The 26,003-nt window shown below is 39.8% G+C and overlaps 1 protein-coding gene across 1 annotated transcript; it reads left to right on the plus strand.

Annotated features, from left to right (window-relative positions):
* The first annotated feature begins 697 nt into the window (after positions 1 to 697).
* AGBL3 (AGBL carboxypeptidase 3) lies at positions 698 to 18,900 on the plus strand. The gene is made up of 14 exons (XM_050708311.1): positions 698 to 724; positions 2,018 to 2,078; positions 3,337 to 3,519; positions 5,412 to 5,519; positions 8,404 to 8,542; positions 9,073 to 9,852; positions 11,661 to 11,823; positions 12,915 to 13,041; positions 13,624 to 13,718; positions 13,881 to 13,957; positions 15,060 to 15,126; positions 17,415 to 17,483; positions 18,611 to 18,668; positions 18,754 to 18,900. Exons 1-14 carry the CDS (start codon positions 698 to 700, stop codon positions 18,759 to 18,761), a joined length of 1,962 nt encoding a protein of 653 aa, XP_050564268.1. The 3' UTR covers positions 18,762 to 18,900.
* Positions 18,901 to 26,003: the final 7,103 nt, after the last annotated feature.

The raw sequence follows: 26,003 nt of genomic DNA on the forward strand, positions 1-26,003 counted from the left end.
GATAGTGATCAGTCAGTATTACTTTTCAGCATACAAAAGAGAATCATTTTTCAAGCTACTTTCAGGAGTTTTCCCATTATTTGCCCAAGCTGCAGTGGTTTATTGGTGCCCACAGTAGCACGCTAGAGGTGCTTATCATATGTTAAACACAGTTTTCACTCATCATAAGCAGGAAAACATGATGGCTCAAATCTCCTTTCTCGGAGACTTTTATAGGGACTGCAGCTAACAGGAGACTGAGACATAAGCTGTTGACTTGTTGATATGCATGTACGAGATAGGTAAACACTGAATTTACTTTATTGCAATATTTCATGCTCATTATGCCCCCTGACGTGAAGGGCAGAGGGTAACTACCCAAAAACCGCCCTTTTCCACGCACAGCCCCGCGCGGTGCCGGAACGGGCTCCTCAGGGGGCGTTACACCACCACCCAGCCACCGCCAGGTGGGGACACGGCGCCGCCATCTTAGGGCAGGCCCGGTGAGCCCGTGGCCGCGCGCCGCGCCGAGCTCTCGCGCGCAGCGGGGCGGTTGCCATGGCAGCGGCAGCGGGGCGGGACGCCCGGGCCCGGCGCGGCCTCGCTCGCCCAGGCCGCCGGGGAAGCGCCGCCCCTGTGCCGGGCCCCGGCCGCGGCCCTGCGGGGAGCCGGCAGCGGGGGGTGCGGGGGTGCGAGGCGGCGGCCGCTCCCCGGGAGCATGTCAGAAGGCCCGGAGCAGCAGCAGGCAAGGGCAGCTCGCGTAGAGGACGGGTACCGAGGGTCCTCCGGCTGCTCCAGAGGTGGCCGGCCCCGCCGCTCCGAGCTCTGCTGTGTCGCGACTGTTGGGCTGCCGTGACATCGACGACAATTAAAATATTCTGGGCTCTTAAAAGCAGCCGGGTGCTGAACACTCGTAAAGGGCTAAATGGAAGGAAGGCAGTAAATAGCCCCAGTAACAGACCGCTTCTACCTGAAAGGCATCACAGAGCGTGCTTGCAAATTAAATGTTAGCCCCGCGCTGGGTGTAGGGCTATGCAAAGCCCTGCCCTAAGCTCCCCAGGAGTTCTGTGCGTACTGCTGACAGCAGTCGTCAGCAAAGTAAAACCTCCTCCATGTTAGTTAAATCTGTGCTTTGTTTTGTGAACTGTTTGCAGTTCCTCACCTGTAAAAATCAAGCCCTTGATCAGCTATGGGACTAGCAGAGTTTTAGAAATCACTTTGTATTTGCAGCTGCAGTAAGTGTAAATGGCAGCAATAAATAAAGCTGAGTATTTTTACCAGCTGTGAAATAGATTGGATGTTAACGACGCTCATATTACAGGAAGGAAATTTGTTTTTTAATTGAATATGGTGTTAATGAAAGGGGGCTAGATTGAAAGAACATGAAATAAACACTGTGTTAAGCACAGAGCAGAGGACAAACACTGTTGTCCCTGTGTTGCCTTGCCAATATGCTTCAAATTTAACCCAGGATAGCTGATTGCTTTTCATGGTCCGTGTGCAGCTTGGATGCAGAGTGGTTCCTGTTTAATTTTTGCCAAGTGTTAAACCTCTGTTTACTGATTATCAGGTTCCTCATTTCCCTGTCCTAGTCATTATTGCTTTGGGATTATTGTGGCATATACCTGCGTTGCCACCAAAAGGACTGCGGCTATTGGTTTCCATTGCCTCTCCTGCGCTTATGTTAGCGGACTTGTATGATGAGCTGGATCAGAGGGCTAGCTAATGTAGCTGAAAACCAAACATTTTTGTTTTATGTTAGTTTTCTCTTCTACCTTTTCAACCAACAGTACGAATACGAGTACTGCACAAGAGAGGCACTGGGGAAACAGGCTAAGTTAAAGCATGTCTCCTGTGAGAGGCAGCCAGGAATAATGGCACTGTAAATGACTATACAGACTTGGCCCAATTATTTTTCAAGCCATAAATAAAGTACACCAAAGCAGAGGTAGCTCTTCTCTTCTCTCTGAAAATAAGAAGGAGCAAGCTGTCCTGCTATGGACTTTTGATTTTATGTTAGTATTTTATTTTTTTTTAGGATGAAGACTCCCATAGCTCCTTTGTGGCAGAAGATAGTCAGCAGTGTGCAGTTCTTACAGGTTAGAACCCTTTCAGTTATTTCCCTACATTTTCCCTGTAAGACCACTGTGGGTAAGAAAGGGGAAGGGAAGAGATATTGGTACACATATAACTGTCAAGCTGTAAATTAAATTGGAGCTAGGTCTAGTCACACTTTATGGTTCTTGACCTAGGTGAGTGATTATCTCGGTCCCATCCTGCAGCGTGCCCTTGATCACCAAGTACTGATTTGGTATTTTAGTAGCCAGGTATCCGTTAAAGTTAAGAGCTAACTAGAGTTTAAAGATGGGTTCAGCAGTTTTGCTTTTAGTTTATGTATGTTTCACATGTAGTATCATCTATGCTTGGAAACAGATCCTTAAGATGAAGAGCTGTTGTTTGTTATGGTGTTCTTTTGCTTGTTGTGAGGAGAAGTAGTTCTAGAAACCAGATCTAAGCTGATTATTATTTTTGTTCTGGTAAAATAAGTCCTGTGGGTGCTGGTATCTGATTCAGACCCAAAACAAATTTAAAAAAAATAAAATTTCCATGAAGCCAAACTGCTGTCTTTTGGTCTGTCCAAAGTGGGTCGTAGTAAGGACAGAGAAAAAGCTTTGAAAGGGAATCTTTCATACCTGTGGCAAAGACAAGTAATTAACTTTGGCCAGTGTAGTGGTCAGCACACAGTACCAGTCTGAATCTTCAAATTACTAGGTTTTTATCAAAACCCTTTCTCTGCCTGTCATGTTTTCATTCAAGTGGCTTCTCATGACTTGACAGGGTTCCTTGTGGACAAGTAAAAGCTCCCCCCACCTCTTCCAAATGTCTCGGGAGATGTACAAAATTCTCGATACCATCAGATTGTTACCTCTCCTGTCATGCTAGCCAGTGCTATCTCATTATTGAATACACCGTGTGATAAGTTTTATAGGAGTAAGCTTTGTTCTGTATTTGTGTAATATTGCACTGTACAGATTTTGGCTTAGGCATTGAGATTGTAGACCTTACCATAATATGCTAGTAATAAAAGCAGTAATAATAACAGGTGCCATCATTTTCTGCAGGAACCCAAGTAAGTTATTTCTTACTACATTGCTCTGTGGTTTAATGAATTAATTCAATGCTACTTTTAAATTCAGTGTGATTTATAGGCTAGAACATTGCATTTACATTTCACTGGGATGTAATTTTATTGTGCCATGCTTAGTTATGTTGATTTCATGTAGATAATCTGTGCAGCCTGTTTCCACTTGAAAGAACAAAAGAGACTGATGTAAGGGTTCTTTCACTTTCTTACAGATTCTGTTTGTGCTGATCTTTTTCCAAGGGCAAAACAGATTCTGCTACCATCTAATTCAGAGGCAGAGGTTCCCCATCTTCAGGAGCTGCCGAATCTGTGTGACTTACCACCTGTAGGTCAGTTTTCCCAGGTGTACTGGCCAAACCAATGTGAAGTCATCAGGGACAGAATTGAGCACATTGGTAAGTTACTGTGGTATGCTCAAAATCTTGCTTGTGGGCAAAGGGGAAGCACACCTTACATATAAATACAGCCAAGAATTTCTTGTTAGTATAACTGAAATCTTAAGAGCGAAATCACTATTAGTTCAGATCTAATTGCTACAGATGAAGAAAGAATAGTAGTGCAGTTAAAATTGTTATGCATATGCTTAACTCACATCCTTCTCCAGCTCCCCTTCCCACTGCTCCTCTAGGTCCTCAGGTCAGTGGTTTCATTCTGGTGGAGGGGAGGAGTTGCTTGTTGTGAACTGTCAGCCTCTGGAGTCCTTTGCTGGGAGAAATATGATGTTCATATTGATGATATCTTCTTCCTTACTCTGGGAATCAAATGACTTTGGGGGGTCATTTTTATATGTTTGATTGCTGGCTCTTACACCTTTCTCTTTTGTGTTGGTCTGCAGTTCCATGTTAGATCTGAATTTAGTATGTATGGTATCCTTTACATTTGTTAGATATTATTTCATTGTTCTCTTTGTTGCCCCTAAAATGAGTTTTGTTGAGCTCCAGGTCTGCATTTCTTCAGGTGACAATAGGAGAGTTGTTAATAGGGTCTCCAGTGCCAAACTTGTGCCATGTCTGTTATTGTCCCGTGACAGTACTCCTGTACCACATCCTATATCTCTACTTCTCAAAGCCTCTCCTATTGGACCAGGCCTGTATTTCCCAAAGCCTCTGTCTGCTATTGGACCAGACCTGTATTTCGCACGCTACATAATTCTGTTGGAGTTGCAAATATCTCGATGTGCGCAGGGTAGCTGCTTGTTGCTGTTGTCTGTATAAGCCCACAAAATACTACACGAAAATGAACAATAGTAAAGCACATTAGCCATGTACCTGGTGGGTTAGAGAGATTACTGTCACAGCTAAACTAAGGGAAACAAAGCTGCAAACAGACGAAGAAAAGTTCAGACAGATTAAGCCTGACAATCTTCAGCAAAGAGGTCTTGCAAACTCAGTACAAATTGTATGGCCTGTTACTAGCAATGTCCATGCTTTCAGGGTTCTATAACCATAGCCATCGCCATAACCATATAACCGTATATGGTCATATAACCATATATAACCATATGTCATAACCATATATGGTTATATAACCATAAGCATATGAATACCAACTAATAACTGTTTTTATGCAGTCTGTACAGAAGTCATACTGCAAACCTATTAGGAGATGATGAACACTTGACCAGTTCCTGTGCTTTATAAATACAAACAATTGTGATTTGGAAGTAATCAGTAGAAATCAGAAATGCACAGAGGTGGGACTGAGACATCTATGACTCTGTTCTGTTGTCTATGAAAATAGATCCCAATATCTTCAATGAAATGAGATGAGACTGCTGTGAGTATTTCAGGAAGGAAACGCCAACTGTCACAATGTACCATCAGTCAGGGTTCAACAAACAGTTCTTTGACATGCCAGGTGAATGTCCTGCAATTTCCAGGGGGACACTTTATTGTAGCCATGCAGTGTCTCTGTAGTCAGCAATCAGTGACTTCACTCTGTAGTTGGAGCATCTGTTTTCTTAATGGTACCATTAAGAAATGGTACTGCTTATAGGGAGCAGTACAGGAATTCTGAGTAATTGCGGGGCAAACAATCTGTACAAAGAATGGAGATAGGTTTGCACGGCAGAAGTTAGCCCATGCACAGACTGATACATCTTTTTATTTAGAGTTATAGTGGAGATTTGTTCACAGATCAAAAAAATGATGTTCATAAAGGGGGCTCCCTGTTCCCTTATGTGTAACCAGAATAAACAGAGTGAACTGCTTTCCAATGTGTTCTTCATACTGTGAAGATTCTAATACAGTCCTCCTGCTCGTAGTTAATCTGTGTATCACTTTTTCAGATTGGATACCCACTACCCCTGAGCCGATGTACACTCCAACAGGTTTGGAGATGATGCCACCATACCAACCTCCTGACAAGGGCACTGTGGTTTATCTGGGAGAAGAAGGTGAGAACACCCTGAGAAATGTTGCTGTCAGCTGTAGGTAGATGAAGCACCTTCTTTGATGCCAATATTTTATCTTCTTAATGAACCTAATGCAAAGCCTAATGAAATCAATATGATTTTCTGTTGTTTTTTTTAAGCAGTTGGCAATAAATCCTTTTCCTATACATAAGGAATAAAATTAGTTACACAGCAGTCTCATCAGCCATATGTTCTGCTCATGCTGTTAATAAACTCAGAAGACCAGCTCGGTTCAAGTCATTGTTCCCAGTGAATAACAGCATGAAACAGCTAAAATGTGTTGCTTATAAAATATGAGTGGAGAAAGATTACTTAACATCCAACCAAAAAGAGAAAGTAAAAAAGATGAGAGCTGTATAACTGCAGGATCACCACTAAAGTCTGTGTTGGGAGAAATTTTATTATCCTGTCTGCAATAAATGTTTAGCCAAGACTTATGAACAAAACCTGACCAGACTGGATCAGTGCTTGATTACAGGCACCACAGTCTGGCAAGGATTAATTGGACAGAAATGAAGGGGGTTGGTTGCCCTACTCCACCATCACCTGTTGATTAACAGAGGTTTATTTGTTGTTGTTTTTTTTTTCCCCCCTGTGTTTACTAAGTTGATACAATTGCCTTGAGTGAACTTGGAGCTTCTGGCGGTTGTTGATTTTGGCCCTGGGCCACTTGTGCATAGATAAGAAGGGATAATAATAGTTTTGCAATTCTAGGATAACTAGCTGTGGCCACAAAAGTTTCAAATGTGCAAAACTGAAAGGATGCTGACATCATTCTTGAGGTCAACACGCCTGGTAAAGGCTTGCAATATGCTAAAAAGTACCAGTATTTTGAAACAATTTTTATCTGGAAATTTGCTATTTCTGCAGAATGGGAATATTACCCATCACTAGTAGGTTGCTCCATGTGGTAATCCTCCATCGGAATTAAGTCATACTGCTGACCAGGAAAACTGATAACTGCTGTGTGGCTGGGAAAGAACCTCTGTCCTCTGCAACTAGACCTGCTAACCTATTGTAAGGTACAAGGTGTAGAGGAACACTCTGAATCCCTGCATCCCACCTTTTAAAAACAAGGACAGTGATTTCTGTTACAATTCATTACTTGTCAATCTTTAAAAATGTAACTTCCCACTTTCTGGGACAGAAACCTCCAGGTTGGTAGCTTTGCTATCTAAGCTATATAGCAGTAAACATAATTTTTAAAACCCTAACATTCTTTGTACAGAGGACATCTGTAGGTAGGGCAGACACCTTACGCAGATTTAAAATGTGAGCGCTACACTTTGACTGGCATGTCATGAGCCATCGCATCCTGAGGGAGGCAGCAGCTGCACTCTCCTGATCCCTGCTGAATTTGACTTCAACAGGAGCTGCAATGCAAGGAACTACCTGCTGCTGAGTTCCTGCAGGCCCTCCTAAAATCTGATTTAGGAGAGAAAAAAACAATCCAGTGGTGACCCTCGTGAAAAAAAAAAAAATCAAAATACCATGATAAACAACTCAGATTTTGTTCATGCATTTCATTCTATAGCACTTGTCTGATACAGATGTTTCCACAAACAGGTTCATTGGAATAACTGCTGAAACATTTTTCTGCCTTAATGTTAAGCCTAAACAGGAAGTGGAGGGTAGAGAAATTGTGAATAGATTTCAGCTAAACAGAAAGTAATTATTCAAGTGGGTATCCCAACCAGCAGACTTAACAATTCTTTTAATGAAAAACCCTATGGATCTGTAGTAACTTAAATAACCAAGAACAAAACACAGAATATGACATCCTTTGTGTGATTCAGTGAATGAAAAAATGCCATATAGAAATCTCAGCTTTGCATAACTTCTCTGAGTCATATTGTCAGAGCTCTTCTACAGCTACGGGAGAGTATAGCTCATGCTCTGTGGGTCAGGACAGAATCACCAGCACCATGATGCTGAGTTCTGCAGCAGGATCTCTGGGCTCCTGGTTTTCAGCAGAGGAGATGTGTCTTCTTTCTCTTATTTTGTGGGTACAGTTTGGAGGTAGCAAGAAGCTTTGATTACCCCATTTTTCTACAACTTGGTGGCAAAAGCTTTGCCACTACGTAGAGCATCAATACAGAGAAAGCAAAAAAGCGTTAGAAGTAATTCGTGCGTTGGTTCTGTAAAGAGAGGATCCTTTATCAATAAAATTATGCAAAGAGTATTCGGGAACCTAAATAACTTCCCAGCCAGAAAATTTGCTGTTCTAGCAGTTCTGGTTTTTAATGAACAGGAATGAAGGTTGTAGTAAAAAGCTGGGTTATGCCTCTGTGAGCCTCTCATCTGAAGAACAGTGGAAAAGGTAGCAGAACAGAGCAAAAGGAGATCTGGGCTCAAATTGTATGCTAAATGTGATGTGAAAACATCACTTAAAATATGAAACTAACTGCTGCTGGGTCTGGGTCATCTTTTTACTTCTAGGCTAGAAGATTTCAATAGAGATTTAAAAATAAACTGATGGCAACAGTTGTCAGCTACATACTGTTTCTGAGGAGAGAACTTGTCAGTGTGACTGGTAAAAGGACCTGGAGGAGCTGAGTCTTTCGAGTCCTTCCACCTAACTCAGTTGCTTTGCCTAAGTGCAGAATATGAATTGCTCTAAGCTCACACACAGACACACAGGCACCTCCGAGACAGTCAGATTTTAGGCTGGCCAAAATCCATAAAGTTGAGTGGGAATAGGCAACAAAACCTTCCACGTCATTTCTTTTATGCTTATCTAAAGTATGTGTTGAAGCTCAGCTACATGCAGTTGTTTGTTTCTAGAAGGAATTTCCATAAAGTTGCATGTATTCCCTAAAATGGCTCAGGCTGAAACTGAAGACATTTGTTCCACTCCTTCCGCTAGCTAACACAGACTCCTGCTTCATGTATTCCCGAGTGAGAGGTCTCTGCCCCATGAAGCAGGTCCTCCATCAGAAACTGGACAACACGCTCATCTTTGAAGCACGGTTCGAGAGTGGGAATTTGCAGAAGGTGGTTAAAGTGTAAGTTTATAATCTTTCCTCCTTTTATTACAACAGTGTTATTATCTGAGTTGTTATTGCCTGCTGCGTGCTACTGGTTTCTGAGCAGGTTATGTTTCTCTGGGTTCGTCATTTGTTTTACGCTAACTGAAGAAGCTTCAAAAGTTGTTCCAGGTAGCCTTCACATGAAATTATCTGATAGCCATTTTATAGCACTGAATGATTTCTGTGGGCAATAATCACCCACCAAAATTCACACAGCTTTTCTTCAGCACCTCCTTTTCAAACATCGTGTAGAGAACTTTTTTAGAAGTCCTAGTCATTATTAGAAGTCCTAAGGAAGACAGCAGTTGCATTATTGACACACTCAGTGCAAGTAGGCATCTTTCTCTGGCAGCTTTGTAGACTTTAATATATGACAGTATAAATCTGCGAGATTTGCACCTGGTTCACCACAGGGTATTTCTTCATGGCAGCCTGCATTACTTGACATTGCATCACGCTGCAGTGCTAACCAGCATCATAACTGTTTGCCTTCTTTTGCCTACCAGTAATGACTTTGAGTACCAGCTGACCCTGCGCACCGACCTCTACACGAACAGACACACGCAGTGGTACTATTTCCAAGTCAGCAATACTCAGGCAGGGGTGCCGTATCGCTTCACCATTGTCAACTTTACCAAGCGTAACAGCCTGTATAAACATGGTTTGCGGCCACTGTTGTACTCAGAAGTTGATGCTAAGCAGCACAGTGTTGGCTGGCGAAGGACAGGAAATGAAATCAAATATTATAAAAACAATGTGGGCGAAGGTGGACGTCGGTATTTCTCACTCACTTGGACGTTCCAGTTTCCTCATGACAGAGACACCTGCTATTTTGCCCACTGCTATCCTTACACCTACTCCAACCTGCAGGAGTACCTGGTGGACATCTCTAAAGATCCAGTGAGGTCCAAGTTCTGCAAGATTCGTATCTTGTGCCGTTCCCTGGCAGGAAACATAGTGCATGTCTTAACTATCACCAACCCTCCTGAAAGTGGCAACGACACAAAGAGGAAGGCTGTGATACTAACTGCGAGAGTGCATCCAGGAGAAACCAACAGTTCCTGGATAATGAAGGGATTTCTGGATTACATTCTTGGCAATTCAGACAAAGCTCAACGGCTCCGGGACACTTTTGTCTTCAAAGTGGTTCCAATGTTAAATCCAGATGGTGTGATTGTGGGAAATCATCGCTGCTCTTTAACTGGACAGGACTTAAACCGCAAATACAGATCCAAGGTGAAGAAATGTTATCCTTCCATCTGGTATACCCGAAACATGATCAGAAGGTAACCTCATTTTCTTTCCCTCTAAAATAGATTATTTTTCTTTCCAGTGTCTCTCGCTTAGCGTGACTTCTCTGTCACTTATTGTTCTGGTATTATTTATATCTTTGGTGTGTACCCAAGCCTCTCTGACTATTTAGTTTCCCTTCAGTTTTATTTCAGAGTGGGCTATTTTTTTCTCCAGTATTCTGTAGGTTTTCCTGTAACATTTCTTCCCCTTCCTGGTTACAACCTGTATCTCCAAAGTGAGAGTTCTCATCAAAGCATTTTCACCACATTTCTCCCCACTATCCTCTGCCAAGATCTTCATATCAAAGTCCTAATGTTTCTCTCATTTTCTTTTCTGGCATGAAACCATGTCCCTGAATGAATTTAGGCTGAGAATAGATCCCAGCTGTCTATTTGACAGAAAAGACTGTCAAGTTTGCTGTATGTTTTACTATAAATATGTTTGATTTCTTAGGCAGACCAAAGTCACATAGACATAAATACTCTGGATATAAAATTAAATCTTCAGGTATTAAAGTAAATCTTCAGCTAGAGAACTTAGCTAGTAAATCTTTTTGTTTTAACTTCTGTAACAAACTGACACAAATAGACTCTTGTGGGGAAAAAAAAAGAGTCAGAATTAGTACATTTAATGCTTTCCATCCAGTGCCAGTTACAGACTGTTTTAAATAAGATCTGTGTTCTTAAAAGTATATATTTCAGCATGTATATCCCTCACTTAAAGGAGATGAGCACTGTCCCTCTTCTTCTTTTCCATGAGAATTTGCCTTTGTCTTACTGTACGAAAACAGCCTGCACATTTAATTACAGTGCCCTGTAATTAAATCAAGTAGGTGTGGTGAAGTGCTTCTGGCCTTCAGATTCAGTCAGCTGAGTCAGACAGATAAATTTATTTTTGCTTCCTTCTGAGCTCTTCCATGGATTTCCAACTCCTGCCCAGAGCAGAGCCCCAGGTGACACACTGTAGTGCCATGACATCTTCTGTGTAGGACCCTGCTTCAACAGGAATTGGGCATCAGGGTTGGGGGTTGCTAAACCCCAATATATCCACCTACAGATTTTATTTTAAAAAGCTAGTTTAGTGATAACACACTACAGAGTCTTGGCACATCATAAAAATTGTGACTCCAGCTTGAATAAGGGAAAGAGTATTCACTACATCATTCTGAGCCACTTATATTTATGCTTCAGTCTTGTAATTGTACAACGTGTATTATTCATCACATGTACCACAGCAAAAGAACGGCAGATAAGAACAGCGGGTTTCAGCTGTACAACGTGCTGTAGTACACATCTACAGAGGTGGATGCATATAACTGAACCTGAGAGTTAGAGGCTAAAAGAAGGGAAAAAAGAGAAGAGGAGAAAAGACAGGGTGGAAAAAAAACACCATGCAGCCACTGCACAGTAGGAGATTGAAGAAATTATATGCAAATAAATAAATAAATAAATAAAGCTGTGAACACATGATTTTAAAAGATGGTGCCTAGCTCTGGAATTCATGAAGATAGCTAAGCTGTGAAAGCTTATGAACAGATGGACAAAGATTGCTGATGCATACAGTCATGTCTGTATTTCTGTGCAGTGACAAGTGTTTTATCTTGGAGGAGATGAGCAGTCTGCCTCTAATCTAGCATTCTAAATGTTTATCTTAGCACTCAGAATAGAAAACTCCTACTGATTTCTTGCACTTCAGATTAAACATGAGCTTCAGCGTATCATATTAGCTCAAACTAGTACTTCTGAGGTGGAAAAAACCCCCCGCATGTTAGCAAAGTATTCTGTGTTGTTCCATATTACAGAGTAATGGAGGAACGTGACATTTTTCTGTATTGTGACATCCATGGTCACAACAGAAAACAAAATGTCTTCATGTATGGTTGTGAGAAAGAGCAGCAACCAAAAGCACCGGACTTGCAGCCACGTGCCTTTCCACTCTTGCTGAGCAAGAACTGCCCAGAGAAGGTAAGCACATGCCAGACCAGAAAATTATTCACTTGAAATTTCAAACACCAACTGTGATCCCTAAGCTTTTTATAAGGGTATCTTATCGGCTTAGAGACCGCACTTCACCTAGTAAAATAATCTTCAGTTGGCTAAAACTGGAAATGTTGGAAAAATGAAATTTTAACTCCTTTGAAGTTCCAGTATCCCAAAATGTGTTGTGCTGAATTGGGTCACAAAGTTTAACATTTTTAAAAGAATCAAAAAGGAATATCAAAGTAACATTATTTTAACAATTTGAAAAACTAACATTAAACATTATTTATTCATACATAAAGTACAGCTTTGTAATATATAGTAGAACTGAAAACAAACAAGTAAATAAGAAGCTAAAGAAGAAAAAAAACTCTAGGCTGAATCTTTTTGAATTGTTTTCTGCTGAGAATTGTGTTAAAATCACCGTGTTTGTGTAAGATATTTCAATTTAAAAAAAAAAGAAAAAAAGAAATTATTAGTATTAAAATATGTAATTTTCCAGCAAAATCTAACTGGAGTAAGCTTCTTTTGAACCAGAAAGGTGGCAAATGTTCAGTAATAAAACAACACACAAGCTAACCTACTAGATTTCACTGCATACCTGTAGCTAATGCTGTTTTCCTCAGATATCAGTGATAGTAAGGTGGTTGTGAGCTCCAGATCTGTTACATCAAACTGTTGATCTGTTAACTCACGAGAGAACTATTCTGACTTTTTAGTAAATATGCACTGGTATATAGCAGGATTTGTGGTAACTCATCTGTTCAGTATTCTTATAAGATTTAGAAAGGGTAAATACAGCCATGTAAAAAATAAGCTCAGAAGTCCCAGAAATCCCTAAAGTAAATTAAACTTCTAGTTGAAGGACTATTCTGTTGTTTCATCTATATCTCCATTATACCAGTAATAATAGTGATTGTCCAGAACTATACTGTGCAATATTCAAATAAGGTGAATAGAGTGAAAACACAATTATTTTCCTGGTAGATAGGATATAAAAAAATTTACAGGGTTAAAATGAAATGCTTGCATCCTCCTATTTACTTCAAAGGCTAATAGTGTACCTGTCTTTTGAGTTCTCATTCCCAGACTGCCGTTTCAGAGTACGAAAGAGCAAAGAAGGTACAGGTCGAGTTGTAATGTGGAAGATGGGCATCAACAACAGCTACACTTTGGAAGCCTCTATTTGTGGCTCTAAGTTGGGTGAGACAATTCCCTGTAGCTATTCAGTAGGAATCATCATATAAGACCTTTACTTTTGCTTTTTCAGGGAAAGCGGTAGCTTAAGGTACCAACTCTTGCTGGTGTTCTGTCTTATTGGTTAGAAATGAATGATGATGGAATATAAGATTTGGAAAAAAAAAAAAAAAAAAAAAACTACAGCATGCACCTGGTGACCTTTCAGGCCGCCACCAGCATTATTACATATCTACCATGAAGCAACAATATTAATGAATTGCAAATTATAAAGTAGTAACTAAAATAGTTGTATGGGAATCAGTTATTGGGAAGAAAATCCTCGATATAAAGAAATACGGTTGGTGCTGAAAGTAATATAATGCATAGTTAATCCACTCTGAGTGGATATATTTGTCCATATGGGCAGAACAGTGAGTGATCTGTAATGCTATCTGTATGAACTCTGGCAGTCATAGAACTTTCTGGCATTTGTCAGTGATATGTATATGTGAGTTTGCAGTCAGCCACCATCCTGACACACCACAGCTCACAGTCAGCAGGATGACTGACATTTCTATTTCTGACTTGCTCCTATTGATGTTGCAGGCTGGAGACAAAGCACCCATTTTGATATGAAAGACTTAGAGTCAATAGGACAGCGTTTCTGTGATGCTCTCTTGAACTACTCTGTTCATAATGAGGTAAGGAAAATCCCTCCTAGGCCTTTTCTCCTGCCTCTGTTTATCCTACTGTGACAAAACATAATACTTAATAGGGTTACAGTAATAGTAAATTTGATAATGGCTTTCATTAAAGCAGTAAACTAAATAAGTGGTGTGTCTTCTTATTATCTGTGCCTGAAGGAACAAGAGAAAGTAGTGAGACAGCAAACTAAGGTGAAATCTGAAGTCCTCAATTCTGATATATACTGGGATTCCAGGTAACTTAGAACTATAAAGATATACCATAATTTATTGTGTGTTCTCCACACTGTGTAAAGAGTGCCCAAGTAAATGTTAGAAGTGTTATTAACATTAGATTTTTAATATTCACACTTCTTAATTTAACAGTCCTTTGTATATATACAAATTCCATATGCAAACCTTAATGACTGGAAATAGAGCTCTGTATCCACCCAAGGTGGCCCTCCTGAGGAGAAAATAAACTGCGTTGGTGCAGAGCTTGATCTGTTGCATCACTTGAATCATTTTTTTTCCACCTTACATTTTGCAGAGCCATCTAGCCATGATACAAAGTCTCTTGTTTTAGTTTTTTGTATATGTAATTTCACTAACCGTGGAAGATGCTAGTGTGATTCCATTTAGCCAAAGGTTATAATTTCAGGGTAATTTAAGGTACAATGACCAAATGATACAGTTCTTAAATATGATCAGCTCCTCCTGTGCCAATACTGACTGTGAGTGACAGTATAATCAGTTGTGGAGGTGATTTGTGTGAGGTGGGTATATATGTGCTGTACCTGTAGCCCTATGGACATTTCTTTGGGAATAAAACTTTAATAGATTTCTTTTCTGGGGAAACATTGATGGGTTGGATCTATCTCATCTAACTTTAGGTGCCCAGGGTATAAAAATTAAGAGATGAGATTCACAACTAGTACTGGAAGTGCTAAATAAAGAGAGACACAAGATCTTAATGGATCCTCAGACAACTAAGAGAAGGTTCTCTCTGAACAAAGAGGATGATGTTCTGTGGGAGGATTTAGGAGAGGGGAGGGATAAGGTATGTGAAGTAGAACTAAAAGAAAGCTGCGTAGAAAAAGGAGATGCCAACTCAATAGATCAGATCTCTTCCAATAATCAAGCTTTCTCTAAGATGACACCCACTTTTTGCAGGTTAGCTAGCTGTAGGTTAGCTGTAAAATTAAAATGTGGATCTGGAAGACAGGCATGTAGAAAACATATCTCTACAACTGGAGATACTACAGAAAACACCTGGTAATGGTTGGAATTAATGCTGCAAAATACAGTTTGCAATTACCAAACTCAGAAATTAAGCACAACAATGCTCGTCTTTCACAGCAGTCAAACTTCTGACAGCTCAGACTCCTGTGATCTTCCTGCACACGGGCAAAAACTAGGCACTAAGGTATGCTATGAATTTTTCTTGGCTGTTCACATCTCTGACCTGAATGCCACTAGGAAAGAATAACTAGCGTGTAATAGGATCTATTTTGAAGAAGCTTGGGATTCAGTTGGTGAGAATAATAATTAACAAATTAATCAGGTAGCTGATAATTATAAAGCACCCGTATAATCTGTAGAGATAAGGTCCAAATGAACAGTGCAGAACAATACTATTATTAAATAGCTTAACCCAAATTGTCCAAAAAGCGGCGTTTTAGTTTCAAAGAAAGGCAAATATCTACCTTCCAGGTTCTGCCATGCAGACAAGTACGCAGATGTAAGATCAGTGTGAGGAGGACATCAGCTTTTAGTACAAAAAGTATACATTTGTACGCTGATGTCAGCTATACTTTGCAGACACTCAGTTCAGTGTTCAGAAGTTCTCCTCTCATGCATACAGGCACGTTATCATTCTGCTGCTAAGTGCTATCAGCATAAGACTGCCCCATTGCCTATTTCTAATTTGTAGGTAAATCTAGCCCCAGATTTTACAGTGTTGTCCCTGGAAGACAATGTGACATTTTATTTTCCTGAAGCATGTATTTACCTGTTTCAGGAAAAATAAAAAAAATACTTGAATTTTACTTTGTTCTTGTTTACTTTATGTTTATTTCTTTGGTGACTGTGATTGGTATAATACTCAAAATGTTTGCTGCAGATAAGCAAAACAAACTTTTGTGAGTGTATTATTTTCTTATCCAACAATAATAGTTCCTGTAAATTGGTACTTCCTGTTTATGTCATAAATACCATAAACAACAGTAAAAGAGGAAACCATAATACCAAGACTGAGTACTTAAGTATGTATAAAACTGAAGTGACACCCTGTAGCACTTTTCAAAACATGCTGATAAGCATTTCAGATAACTGGGCTGGTGGACAAGTTGCATGATTTGGAGTTTTAAATCTAGTTTTAGTTATGACAGATCGAAAGAGAATGCGGTCAGATGTAGCAGTTGTGAGAGTGATTTTGACTTCTAGTGTTTACTCACAGCTTGAAATTTCTGCCCCGTTCCGTTCTACGCAAAAGAACCAAGCAAGAGTTTCCAGTACTGATGTTATGTTATTCCCAGGAGTGTTTTAGTCACAGGATGTCTAACGCGTAGTGAGTTGGGTGAAAAATCTCCTTCACAGCACAGTAACTGATAGCAGAGGGTTAGTGAAAGTACAGAGAGGAGGGGGAAGTATTGAGATAATTTTTTCCTTAATGTACCTTCCATCTTGTTTGTTCTTATAATGCTACCTTTGGAGTTCAGTTTATTCATATGTGAATGATAAATTGGCACATTTCCCAGCACTGGATTGAAAAAAAAATCATGAAAACCTTAGAAAGAAAACGTTAAATGGGCTCTGAAGTTAGCAGCGTTTTCTGATTAGTGCCAAGTGTCCTGGGCCTTCTGGTACTTCTCAGGTCTTCATGCTTTCTTGCCCTACCTCCTCTCATCAGGCTGGCAGCAGGCCTATGCTTGTAGGGTATAACAACTTGGGGTCTGTGTGAAAAGTGGATCTTCTTCAGTGACTAATTTAAGGTTATTAGATCAAAAAGACTTACAGAAATTTCCATTGCTGTTCTTGATGGATTTCCTGTAGAAGTACTTAAAGGCATTTGAGAAAGGTGAATAATGGAATATCACAGATACAGTAGAAATTTGACAAAATTTCATGCTGGAGCTGTACATAGCCCTCAATTGCACTCTGTTAGTGTTCAGCCTAGAAAACTTTGTGGCCTTTATATGTAAAATAGGAGCACTGTTATTGTGTCCTAGAGAAAGCAAACTGTCATTTGGAAAGAATTTTAATATTTTGATGGGTAATATTCTTTTTATGTGCATACACATTATAATGCTGGCTGCTTTATGAATGTTTTCATTGGTTCAATGATAGACCAGTGCTTCCCAAGCTTTTTGTATTTTGTGCCAGTCTTTCTTTTCAGAAGGCCCAACATTGGAAAAGCAGAGCAGTGGCAATTAATACTACTGAGAAACCCTGCCTCTCCAGGTTCCCAGACTAAAAATAAACCTCCCAAATTGAGGAGGAAGTGAGGTCCCTTGTCAGTATGACATGTTTGTGTCCAGGTTCATAAATATTTGCTGAGCAGAACAGCATAAGGAATTCAATCTTGAGAAGCTTGCTTACATATGTTCCTTCTGGCATTGTGATTATCATGTTTATTTACAACTTTTTTTTTTTTTTTCATAACTATAATATACCCCAATTAATCAAAATGGTTGCATACTATTTTATGTGCAGAAAGAAAACAAAACATCAGGAGATCATTTTAACGGTATTGCTAAGGACAGAAGTCATGAAAGCAAAAATGTGAGTATTTTTCATCCCAGTGGAAACTTGTTGTGTTGTTTTTTGATCAGACACCAATGATATATGACACTTCAACCACTGTAACTCTGGATGAACAATTTTGTCACCAGAAGTCACTGATACAGAACAGCCATCGCTCTTTACTGACAATTGTATCTAATTTATGCCACAGATACGGAAGTATTAGCATCAACAAGTCTGAGGCAGGAAAAATAGTATAATTCTCTCATGAATGTATTATTTGATACATTTAGATCTCTGTCAAGAAATATGCCTTGGAGATGGAGACTATACCAGCTTCCCTTCAGTCTCCAAAACTGCTAGTATATCACTCCCTCGGCTGGACCACTATCACTCCTAATCTTGTTGAACACAATTTTTGCCAAGTCCATTAAAACATTTTCTATTGTGGTTTCCTGTCTAATAAAGTGCTGTAAAGAGAAAAGAAAGGGAAAGGTAATTCTAGGAAAACAGGCAGTAGATTTTCTAATTAACTTTGGGATTATTACCAAGCCCCAGGTCTGAAATACTTGTGTTTGCATTATTCATAAACTGTGTCATGTCCCTTCATACCATTCAGATGTGGTACTCGGCATGTCTTAGCTGGTCTAGCTACTACCCCATGGGAATAATTTTATTAAAGTGTCGATGCCAGGATAATTGGTATATGTTCTAATCTTTTTTGAACATATCACCTCTCCATTATTGTTGTTCAGCATTGTACGTAACTATTTAGAAAATGTGGGCCTTGTTATAGTTGACAAACACCTAAAAATTCTAGGTGGAAACAATGGAGTCAAATGTTTTGTTCCTACTTTCACTAAAAGGAATTTAACTTTTTTTTTTTTTAAATGCTGAGCATCCAAAAACTTGAAATGTGAACACAAGTTGCTGAGTTTTCAAGCTTTTGGAAATCAGTCCAAATATTGAATTACTAGAAAAAGCCTATTGCATATTAACTCTTTTCCCACTAATTATTGAACCCTTACCAAACTTTTCCTGTCCTAACTTAGTTGTATACTCCCTGAACAAGCCATAAAGAGGCTGACTTATTAATAATACATTTTTCTCATTAATTCTTTTGGTGCTTGTTAATAATTTGCTTATGTTTCTCTTGTGTCTCACAGATGCCAGGCACTGAAACTCAACATAAGATATTTCAGGAATCTGACCCAGTAGAAAAAGGTAAACATTATCTGTTGTGTTTTTTTTTTTTTAATTCTTAAAATCTTAATTAGTCTTTTTTTTTTTCTATAATCCTAAACTCCAGAAAAGTGAGCGTTCCAAGAAAGATAAATACAGAGTTCATTGGCTGGAATTTCACTCAGTCCCTGCAGTTGGAAGAGCCAATTTTTCTTTCCTTTAAACTGTCTTCAGATAATTATATTTGGCTTTACTGTTTGGGAACAGTCTCATTGGAGAAAAACTGAACTTGAGGCAACTTCCAGAGAACTGAACAAATAAATATATACTACTGTTGGCAATAGGAGACACACATTTGTAATAATGTGCTGATTTGGAACAGAGAAACTAGAAGAGAAAACATTTGTTGCAGTAATGCTCCAGACTAAATCAAAGTTGTTTTTTTTTTTAAAAAGATCTTCATTCCCAAGAACAGTGTAAGATACTTCATATACTCAACAGTACATCCAATCATTGAAACATTTTGATTTTGGTTTTGCTTCTGTCTTTTGTCATAAACAAAACTGTTCTGAGATGTCACTACAATAAAATAAAAAATAAAAAAAAGACACTTTTAAGTAAATGCACGTTTTTTATTCATTAAATATGCCTTGGTACGTAAAAACCTAAATATATTAACTAAATACAATTGGAAGCCCAGAAGGACCCAGTATAAATTAGAAGTGTAAAATTAATGAGAGATGTTAGAAACATGAGAAAAATATAGCTGGTAAATCTGAGTTTAATGTGAAAATTTTCTTAAAGATCAAGAAAAAAGATCATTTTAACAACGGGAGAACTGCATTGCTAGAGATATTGCGCAAAGCAAATGATAAAGCTGTTAAAGCTGTTAAAGATGCTGAGAAGAGAGGCATGTTTAATAAATCCCACATGCAGTATTTGAAAACAGGAAAGCTGATACACATGAGAAGAATGAGGTACCTTCCTGTCAGTCTGTTACAAAGGAACACATCGAACAAACTTTCCTGGAATATCCTAAAAGCTTTTATGTAGCTTTTATTCAATCCGATAATTTAAGGATAGGGTTTCGTAGAGGTTTTGGTGGGGTTTTCATTGAAAATGTTGCTGTGGACAGAGTATTGGAAAACAATGACATTTGTTATGCTTAATGTCATGCTTCAGGGATTCACAGTTACCCAAAGAGCCAAGAAACAGCCCACCATCAAGTACTTAGAGATATACAAAACAAGTTAATCTGTGAAGAAAGTAGCAAAGTAGAAATGCCCTGAACAGGAGGCTGCCTGTCCTCACTCCACATTGCCATGTCAGCATTTATTGATTTTAGTCTTTTTTAATTTATTCCAACAAACATCTCTGAGCAGTGTTAATTACAGCGTCATGGTACTTCTTTTTTCCTAATTCTTACAGCTCATGTTATTGGCAGATAATACATTTCTTTCCAGTTCTGACCTCTCCTACAGTTAAACAAGAAGTACTCTTGTACCTTGGGGGTGTTTAAGGAAAGGTTGGACATGGTGCTTAGGGACATGGTTTAGTGGGTGACATTGGTGGTAGGGGGATGGTTGGACCAGATGATCTTGGAGGTCTTTTCCAACCTTAATGATTCTGTTATTCTATGATAATTATCACGCTTTGGAAGCTGAAAATCTAACAATGTCATACTGTAGCAGTACGTTTTGGCAATAACTTTGTGCTTGTTTCTAAATTCCTGCCTCATGTTTTTTCACACATACAGCCAGAACTATTCTACTTTATGACTACTTTGTTTTTGTCTTGAAGAACTTAACCAGGAAAAAAAAAAGTACTCTGGTAGCTGGAAAACTAATCGATAAATAGTTGGTTTGTGAAAGGGTTTCTAGGAAGGTGACACATGAGCCACCTGTGGTATGGAGGGAGAGAGGAAGTAAAAAGTGACTCCCTCTCTGAGCCTCTAAGTTTGGGCACAAATAATTGCATTAATAATTGACTTCTGGAGTAGGCAGTGTCCGTTCTGTTAAGTACATTTAAATATTATAGCTATCAGGGCTTGCCTGGAAAGAGGAGACTGATAAAGAACTTGTGTACTGACTAATGTTTTTGCAGTCTTGGGAGACTTTCTTCCCCAGCTGCAGCTGTGTTCCTAGCTGTTGTGTAGCATGCCCAAGGGTAAAAATAAAACATATCACATGCTTCTAGGCTTTCCTGGAACTGGCCTTACTTAGAAGAGAAGAAGAAAAAATCTTGGCTCTTACTACTTTGTTATTGTGTTTTTAGATCTGAACTGAAGTACTGTCTCACAGCCTGTAAAACACATCTCAGAATCTTTTTCTCCCTCCTACTGTTCTTCAAGAAATGTTATATTGGCAGGGTGCATAGTGAAGGCAGGTGCTCTACGTGTACCTGAGAGAAAACAATTTCTAGCCTAAAGGTCGCTGTGACTCAGGTACTTTCATCCCACCTGCTCTGGACCCCTGTTCAGCTGCTGCCTAAATGCAGTGGCACCACCACGCTGGAGGCTGCAACACTGCTTTCAGCTTCCCAGGGTACTGGGACTCTGGCACTTCTCATGCCCCAGAGCACCTTGTTCTTACACAGCCAGCTATCCTGCAGTGAACACCAGCAGATAAACTGCTCATGAACATGTATCACCTGTGAAATTTAACTGGATGACACCACCTCTTCTGTCCCACTCCCACCCGTGTTGCTTGACCAGTGTGGTTCAACATAGTACTCATGCTCTGGAGATGTCTGTTATGGCTCTGCCAGAGTGAACCCCACACACAGTGCAACCATGTGCATCACTTCCAGAAGCGAATGGGTAGCTGTCAGCCCCTCCAGTAGCCTGGCAATTAGGGTGTTTACCAGTAAGAAGGACAGCTGTTATTTTTTTCTTCAGTTCAATGGATTCAAACATGCATCTGCCACTTCCCTGTGGTATTCTCTAAGCCCCGCTCTCTCCAGGTGTGGATTTCCTTTATTCTCTCCTGGTTCAATAGAGCATCTACACTTATTGAGATTGACCCAGAGAGTCATGGAGTCAGTAAAACAGAAACACAAAAGAACACAGGATGCTGCATGACTTGCCAGCCTAGCTCCAGCCTCCACATAATCCCTGCTCTGAAGACTGGTCCAGTGCCATTTGAATGTCCCACTGCCTTGGAGCAGAAACAAGGACTGAGGATGTGCTCTTGAGCAGAGCTGCATGCTTACCAAAACAAGACCATCTTGTTGCCTTTGGCACCTTCACTTCCTGACTTACAGTTTAATGGATAGTAGAAGAGTTTCACTGGGAGTTGTACAGAGTGTTTCTATCTCAAAATAGCCTTTGTTTGTCAATAGACAAAGAATTGGATGTGGGGATCTGAGTTGGAATCGGCTCGATACAAAGGAAGTCCTAATCTCCCCAACTGGCTATCCTCAGTCTGTATTTTAGTCATCTGGCTTGATGTCCAAAGATGTCTGCTTACTGTAACTCTACTTATTGCAAATCTTACTAGCCTCAGCCAGTCACTGAGTCTGAACTGGCTGAGACAAAATTTGGATGTTTCATTGTGTTGTTATTTTTCTGAGATATGACATGCAGTTTCAATATTTTTCTTTTTTCTACTGTTTACAGTAAAATTGCCAATTACAGCCTCTGCCAAACAAGTAGGAAAGGATTTCAGGTAGGAGAGTACTATATTTTACAAACTTCTAGCATTTTTTCACAAAGCAAGAGGGAGAGAATGGTCCAAGCCTGTTTTCTCTCAGACTCCAGTCTCTTCCTTTTTTATACTCCTCTGACATTGTGCATCTTTTTTTTTTTTATTCACTCACAAACTAAGACAGGTGTCCTTGGCCACTTCATCCCATGGTGGAGAGTGCAGTGAATGGCAATGTTAGACATTCAGAGAATCCTTCTTCCTCTAGCCCATCTAGAGCACCAGACTCCCTCCTTCGGTACATGGTCCCCCTTTCCCCAGCTTTGCTGGACTCACAGGGGCACAGGCAGTGATCTGGTGCTTTACTTGAGGAAGGGGTGATTGCTGCTGCCCTGGGAGGAAGGGAGAGCATAGAGCCATTCTGTTAGTTAGAAGCAGTGAGAAAACAAAGGCCTAGCATGACTAGGTGACACAGATAGTCCAAAAGGGATATGTACTGGTTTTATTATGGTTTGCTATCTGATGCACTTAAAACCACAATATTGTCATGGTGCTGGTGCATAGGTCATTACCAGTGCATTCCCTTTGCTTCTAGGTTCTGGTGATTTGGCAATGAAACGTGAAGGCGATACTCTCATAGGGACATGTAAGACCCTGTGGCAGTAAGACTGGCAGTGTTGACTACTTTCATAAATACCCACCTACTGATAGGATAAAATGTTCTGTGCCTTGCTTAGTGTACACTTAGCTGTTGTTGGGCAACAGAAAAAAGTGGAATTAACTAGCTAGTTAGATGGCAGCAGATCCTGCCACAAACACCTTGTGGAAGAAGGTATATTAATTTGTTCACACTAAATAATTCACACTCCTGCTTTGCACCTTACAGCTCAGACTTTTTACACAAATTTGAAAATAGTAGGCTTTCTCCTAATAATAGAGAAAAGAAGTGTCTCCAGTATCTTTCTTTACTTCTACAATGGTAAAGTAACCCTCTGCTGCTTCTACGATGGGTACTTCTCTCTGGCTCAGGAGGGGTAGTGGTATAGTGGCTACATGATGCTGACACTAGTCTCCTTAAGGTATTGTGATGAAATTGTGGTTCTGTGAAGTTTGAAATACAGTAAGTTACTTTTTTTTTCTCATATGATTCTTAGGAAATGCTTCAGACCAAAGTAGTGGGAATTTTAACTGTAATGATTTTCCCTTCTAGGCAGTCATCTTTATGTATATCTTGTCATGAATTTGTATATAGATAAAATATTTTCTGTCCTGACCTCTGTGTGTTTTAGCCCAGAGAGACTCACCCATGATGCTGAAGGCAATTGTAGAAAGACATCTGTGCCACAGAAGTCAGGAAAAAGTCTGTGCCCTGATATAATCCTATCCACAAGAGGAAGTTTCCATTCATCCAGCTTTAATCTGATTTCCCAGAAGACAAAGAAACATGATGGCAGAAGTGTCTCCAGCTCTTCAGAGAAGACATTTCAATATTTAAAAGGTTTCTCAGCTATTGTTATATTCTAAAAACACCAAACAATTAGAATTTAGTAGTTCTGTTAGGTGGGTTTCCTAGTCTAGCTATCTCAAGATACTGAAAGCTTTAAGACAGATGGTAGTAGGCAGCAATAGTGCTGGAAAGCTACATGCAGCTGACACTACAGAGGACATCAGAATAGGTTTTATGGAGCTTCCTAGCTGAGACACTAAAAGTCCAGAAGCTCTTTAGCCTCTTTGTGAACACCTCATGGAAAAGTGCTTGAAAAATCTCAGCCTAATAATGAAGTATAATGCCTTTGATCCTGCACTTCTATCCTTCTGCAGTGACTGGTGGGAGAGGCTCTAGCCATCAGTTCGCAGCTAGTCTTATGTATCAGCATGCCATAAAAGGATGTATGATCTGATTATGTGAAATGTTGGAAATAACCTTTTCATGTGAGTCAGTAGAATATCATAATGCTGGATCAGTAGACACAGGTCTTGTGCCTATGGCTGAAATTTCCATATTTTAGTACTAGCTTTTGAATTGTGCCGTGGCTGTCCTTTAGTAAAGGAAATGTTTGTGCCACAGTACGGCAGCTTCATGTGAAGGAAACCAAAGTCATGTGCTTTTTTTCCACTAAGTAGTAACTCATTAGCAGTTGATATGGGTTTGGTTTTTCCTCCTCTTTGGCTCAGGTCATGATCGTAGTGCAAAGAGCAATTCCAAAAAAGAAGAAAGAAAAATGGAGAGTCTCCCTTTAAAGCCCACAAGACTCAGGAAAAACAGGACAGCAAGCCAAGATGTAAATTTTAGGAAGAGTAAATCTTGCCAGGCACAAAACACATTGCAGTTCTCTCTGCCCTTACTGCCTCAAGCAAAGAATAGTCAACCTGCTGCAAAATATCGGGATGTGTATTGGAGTCCCAGTTCTTCAGCCAGTGAAGGCCTATGAAAGAGTGTCATCCATCTGGTTTGCTTAAACAATTCCTAAAACAAAGTAACATTTATCTTAAACAATACATACTGTTTCTGTATGGTGGACTTCACTTGCAGAAGGAACTGTGTGAATAGCTAAGTGACCCCTCACCCCACCACCCCTTCTTTTTTTTTTTTTTTTCCCTTCTTTAACTCTATTTGGAAGTTTTCCTAATATTCACCAGGAGAGTGATTATTCACCAAGCAGCAGAAGCCACCATCCCCTGATCATAGTGGAAAAACTGGAGTCATAAGCCATGAAAATCATTTCCCCTTTCACCAGCAAACCAAATAAATTTTACACACAGAAAAATGTGACATAAAATCAGTACACAAATCATGGAACTCCTTGCTAAAGGATGTGGATGCAAAAACGGATTCAGTTGGACATGTACCTTAAAGATAGACCACTGAGAGTTTTTAAATAGGCAAGCCACATATGGCTTGGGAAATGTCCTCAGCTGACAAGAGGAAGAACCTAGGAGAGTACTTGGAAAAAGTATATGTTTGTTCCATTCCTACTCTCCACTGGGCATCCACACAGAGTCATCTTGGAGACAGAGTACTGTGATAGGTGGCCCCTTGGTCTAAACCAGTATGACTATTTGTTGCAGTCATACGCCTGCATAGTTTGTGTCATCTGGGGAGGGTATAGTACTGTACGGACATCTGAGAAAATGAAATAAGTTTAAAAATTTGGTTCTTTAAACAGGTACTGGATTTTGTCATCTTTAAGTTATGTAGCACTCAGGATTGTCCATTAAGTGATTCAGTAGGCTCCCTCACTCTGCCTTGTCTCTGTCTCTACAGCATACTCCATTTTATTGCAAAAATTATAACCTATTGCTGCAAAATCAGTCATCACATTTTTAGCATTTGAGAGGAGACAGGCTAAAATTGCCAGTAATAACTTAAATAAATAAATAAATAAAATTCTTTTTTTCTCTGTAAAGAGAAAGAATTGGCCAAATACTTAAAATGCCAGGTGCCTTAGACACGTAGAAGAACCTTACGCTGTAGCCATTGAGCCGTGTTGCTGTGGTGGTTCTAACGCAGGTGGAAGTGTAGGGTGTGAAGTATACACAGGATGCGAGTGTACTCCAACCTTTCTTCTCACCAGCCTAAGAACTCCCACAGGAATCTTCCAGGTCCATCACAATGGGGCGGTATAGTTATATATGGGCATCTATAGCTGAGAGGTTTTTTGAAATAGTAGAGGGAACACAGTTGTTCTGTGGAAATTTCCTCAGGAATGAGGACCAGGGTCATGACCAGCTTCTG

This window comes from Cygnus atratus, chromosome 1 (genome assembly GCF_013377495.2).
Source record: "Cygnus atratus isolate AKBS03 ecotype Queensland, Australia chromosome 1, CAtr_DNAZoo_HiC_assembly, whole genome shotgun sequence".
NCBI lineage: Eukaryota > Metazoa > Chordata > Aves > Anseriformes > Anatidae > Cygnus > Cygnus atratus.

Excerpts from the sequence above, each read along its gene's own strand:
- AGBL3 (XM_050708311.1), top strand. The coding sequence starts at position 698 with ATGTCAGAAGGCCCGGAGCAGCAGCAG. Across the intron at positions 9,853-11,660 it reads ACCCGAAACATGATCAGAAG|AGTAATGGAGGAACGTGACA; the intron begins GTAACCTCATTT and ends TCCATATTACAG. Across the intron at positions 15,127-17,414 it reads GGCAAAAACTAGGCACTAAG|AAAGAAAACAAAACATCAGG; the intron begins GTATGCTATGAA and ends TTTTATGTGCAG.